This window comes from Teleopsis dalmanni, chromosome 1, assembly GCF_002237135.1.
Source record: "Teleopsis dalmanni isolate 2A chromosome 1, ASM223713v2, whole genome shotgun sequence".
Classification (NCBI taxonomy): Eukaryota; Metazoa; Arthropoda; class Insecta; order Diptera; family Diopsidae; genus Teleopsis; species Teleopsis dalmanni.
Window position 1 is genome coordinate 61,150,687 of NC_051846.1, and position 4,378 is coordinate 61,155,064.

General features: G+C 29.1%; 1 protein-coding gene across 1 annotated transcript; it reads right to left on the minus strand.

Annotated features, from left to right (window-relative positions):
- Window positions 1–1,604: 1,604 nt before the first annotated feature.
- On the minus strand, window positions 1,605–3,702 carry LOC119668848 (probable 28S ribosomal protein S26, mitochondrial). Its single transcript, XM_038078511.1, has 3 exons — window positions 3,424–3,702; window positions 3,079–3,367; window positions 1,605–1,859 (listed from the first exon to the last, which is right to left on the minus strand). The coding sequence occupies exons 1-3, from the start codon at window positions 3,630–3,632 to the stop codon at window positions 1,668–1,670; spliced, it is 690 nt and encodes a 229-aa protein (XP_037934439.1). The 5' UTR covers window positions 3,633–3,702; the 3' UTR covers window positions 1,605–1,667.
- Window positions 3,703–4,378: the final 676 nt, after the last annotated feature.

Sequence of the window (4,378 nt, forward strand, 5' to 3'; positions counted from 1 at the left end):
AGTAATCAAGTCATGACAAGTATTAGTCGCAAATTGATTTTTCATGGACTATAAATATAGTCCACTTCATTCAGAAATGTCAATGAACAATAACTACAATAATATAACTATAATAATAACATCTATTAATTTAAAAAGTAGTCAATTTCCTTCTCTGCACCTACACTTATTTAATTAATCACTTTCATAATATTGTATTCGATGATACAAAAAACAAATGAGCATTCAAATTAACATTCTGTTGTTGCAACCCGAAAGGACCCACTGTTTTTGTTTTTGTTGGGATGAGGCAAAGGGGACTTAGTCTAGCACTTATAAAGGCAGGTTAATACAAGATGTAGACCCAATCAGTACTGCATACAAAATTATATTCTCCATTGAATTATCGTTTAATATGGCAGTTATACAACTATATAGCTTTCAATTATTTTTTAATACTAATTAATTGAAGTCTTATTAATTACTGAAGATTTTTAAATCATGTTTGATTGTAAGTTACAAGCAATATTAGCAGAGACACACCATGTATTGAATCCAATTTATTTTCACATTTCTTAAAATACTTTATTATTGGCTTTAAATTTTCTAAAAGTACAGAGTCTCCAAACTATTATTAATTTGAATTCAATTTAAGCATTTTGTATTTTATTGTTTATAAAATAACCATCAATAATGTAAATATTTCTACTTGTAATTGTACAAATTAAGATCTTCCAAAAAGATCCTTATATATTTAGTGTGAATGGAGTTTTACTTGCAGGTTCGAAACTGATTAAGGTGTAAACTCTTAAATTTTTTTTTTCGATAAACTCTCGCTCACTTTATTCGGATCAACAGTAATAGCCCAACCAACCCAATAGGTCATCTTTGAGGAAATTATGTTCATTACAGAAAACGACCCTTTACCCTACTTTCGACCTTAGTTGTTGAACCTAGTAAAGTAACCGATCGTATAGGATTAGCTTCAAACCCAGATGCAGGTACTTAGCCAGATTTATAACATAATTATATGTATTCATCATATTAATATTATACCATTCGCAGTACCTATGTCCTAAATAGTTTATAGAAAGTTAAATCTTATAATATCAGTAAAATAATGTTATTAAACTTCTCATGTCCAGAAACTAAAAATTTTTTTTTGAAAACTAATAATCGATTAGAAGAGTTTGGCAGGATGTTTGCGTATAACAATTTGAGGTTCCGCTACCAATACAGAGTTTTGTATTTAAGTTTTGTTGTTAATAATAAAATCTCAATACTCTCTCATAAACATTTATAAACTTTATCATCATTATAAGCTATACGATTAAAGCTGAATGAATATTTGCTGCCTTGATGTTATTCGTTATATATTATTGTATAAATAAATTTTGTGGAATTCAAATTTAAAAATAGCTGAGATTATTATAAATAATTTATGCACAAAAGTAAAAATAATTTAAAATTTGTGATGTAACTGAAATTTTAAACAATAATTTTGTTTATCATAGAATGATCCTTTAAAGTTAATCCAGATATGTAAATGAATTAATTTGAGTTTTATAAATAAAGGCATTTATTAAAAGAATTCAACAACAATTTATATTGCCAAAATATATTTTATATTTAAAGAACAAATAATTGCAATTAATTTTTATTTTGATTTTTTTTATTGATTATTATTTTTAATTCACGGCTTCTAATTGTTCAAGTTTGCTGGTTGTCGCTGGCGTTCCACTACCGCCTGGTACTGTTGTACGTCCTCGATATATATTACTATTTAAATCAATAGAGAAATTGTAATCCACTGGATTTGCTAAGGCATGTTCGATAGCTTCATCGAGTTTTTCTAATGTTATAAATGTTTTAGCATTTTCCTGAAAAATAAATAAATAATATATATTATTTATAATATGTATAAATAATAAATTTGTAATAATCTATTGATGTTCAATAAATTATAATTATATATAACACACACATACACACTTGATAAGATATAATAACTGAAATAGTGACAAAAGGGATCTGAATCTGAAAAGAGTCAATAAAAGCAAAATTCATGTCAGACCGTTAGAATAGTAAGTGTGAGAGGTAATATTCTGTCATCACTCGTCAGGGTCGGCGAGTGGTTCCGGAACGTAAACCCAACCGTTCTTGGAATTTAAAGTTATAATCCAAAGGTTAAGTTGTGACCGCATAGTTTTTGGATACGTTGCAACTATGGATCCTTTAAGGCATGAGAATTTTAACAGTTTTCGGTAATAATTACGTGCAACAAAACTAGAAGGTACAATAAATATTTAATCATATAATCTTTGCATTTACTCGGATATTTATATACAGTGTAGAATAAACCACGAAGCACTTGCTAAAAACAAGATATATTACAGTTTTTAAAAGATGTAGTAAACATAAAATATTAAACAACTCAGATAATTGTAATTACCATAATGCTAATGTACACACATGTTAGGATATAATAGGTCAAAAAGTTTCTCATATAGAACGAATTTTTATTTAATACAACACAATTACTCATTAGTCCATATTTCTTCAAGCAAATATAAATGGTATGAAGTCCTTAAACTATGAGAAATGCACATGTAGACACAGATATAAATGCTTTAAGAATTGCAAGAAATGCCGGGTTCACGTCTTTAAACCGCTAATCGAGTTAGACGACCAAGTGCCATTCGCTACACCTATAAGGGACCACGCTAGCAGATTCCTGCGATGTTCTTACAACAACAACACATTTTTAAATACTTCATATTTTGATATAGATAGATAAAAACAGCATAAAACTTATTATAGATAATTCAATCAAATTTGAATTATATGTTTTATAAAGATATTATATAAACACAGATACAAGAAGTTGTAGTACATTCTCAAAAAGGAAACCGCTGAAATTATTTCAGAGAATACAGTTAAAGCCTTTAATAAATTTCAAATATCAAAACAACTTAAAAGGAGGTAAAAACAGAAAACAGATCAAATCAGTGACGCCTAAGATGGTTCCGCATATACAATAGGAACAAAACTGCACTATTTCTCCATACAACACTCTAATATGATAACCAATTCACTTACTTTTTCTTTTCGGACTATTTCTTCAGCGCGTTCTAAACGCTCTTCGTGCCGAATTTTAGCCAACTCAATGCGTTCCTTAATCAGATTAACTCTTTCAGCACGTTCCTTTTCTAAACGTTCGTTACGTTCCTCTGCTATTTTTTTATTCCATATTTCATTTTCTTCAAAACAACGCTGAAATTCCGCCTCTTCTTCTTCTGGTGTCAGGACGTAGTGATCAGCAGTTGAAGTTTCTTGTATTCGTTTTACTTCTTCTCGCAGATACAATCGGACAGAGCGTAATTGTGTTCTATTAAGCATAAATTTTTTATAATAAATACAAAATTTTTTTACTTTTAAAATTACTTATAAATATTATGTAATCGTTTTAATTCAGCTTTTTCTTCTGGCGGCTCAAATGGACGTTCAGGCACTTTAAACATTTTACTCTTGGCCACTGGCAACCAGCGGGGCTTTCTTCTCCAACGCACAAATTCCAAGGAAAGTGCAGAATTCGCACATTTAACATCACTGATTGTTAGACGTGTTAAGATATTTGAACCAGCGCGTAACATATTTATTTTAATTAATAATATTATTACTTAAGCTGAGACAAAAATTTTTTCAGTTGCCGCACGTTTGTATTAAAATTGTTACGGCATTCGATTTGTAAACCGAATCAGCTGTTAGAACGCATGGTTGCATTTCACTGTATTTTCTATGTTTGTCCGAGTGTGCACTTTCTGTAAAATAAAGATTTAAAATTTTGCCTTATGCGAGCTCGAGTAAATTGAGGTGCAGTAAATTGAAATTTCCTAGAATATTTTTTCACTGCATTTATGTAAATATTTATTTATTTATTTATTACAATTATTTATTATTTTTCAATTTTATTAATTGTTAAACATCTTATCAAATTTTCACGATGGTAACATCTAATTTACTTAATTTTTATTTAATTTACCCTACTCGAAATTCTGGTAAATAACAACATTCGCTACCATACCGACATTATTTACTAATTCCCTCAATTTACTTGAACTCGCACACAGTCGCAGTGATCCTGTATGCAAACAAATATTCAGAGAAAAGTGAAGAAGTGTGTTACAAGCAGCAAGTACATAATAGTTAAGTAAAAACAACTACATAAGTGAAACTGGCACTAATTGTAATAAAATGGATGAATTCATGGACCTAAACCTTAAAATGATTTCGAATTTACTTAAATTTTTGAATAGCGATAATAGCGACAGTGAGTCAATTTAAAATACTGTGAACGGTATTAATATTGAGGTGGAGAATATGCGTATGGGATTATTTA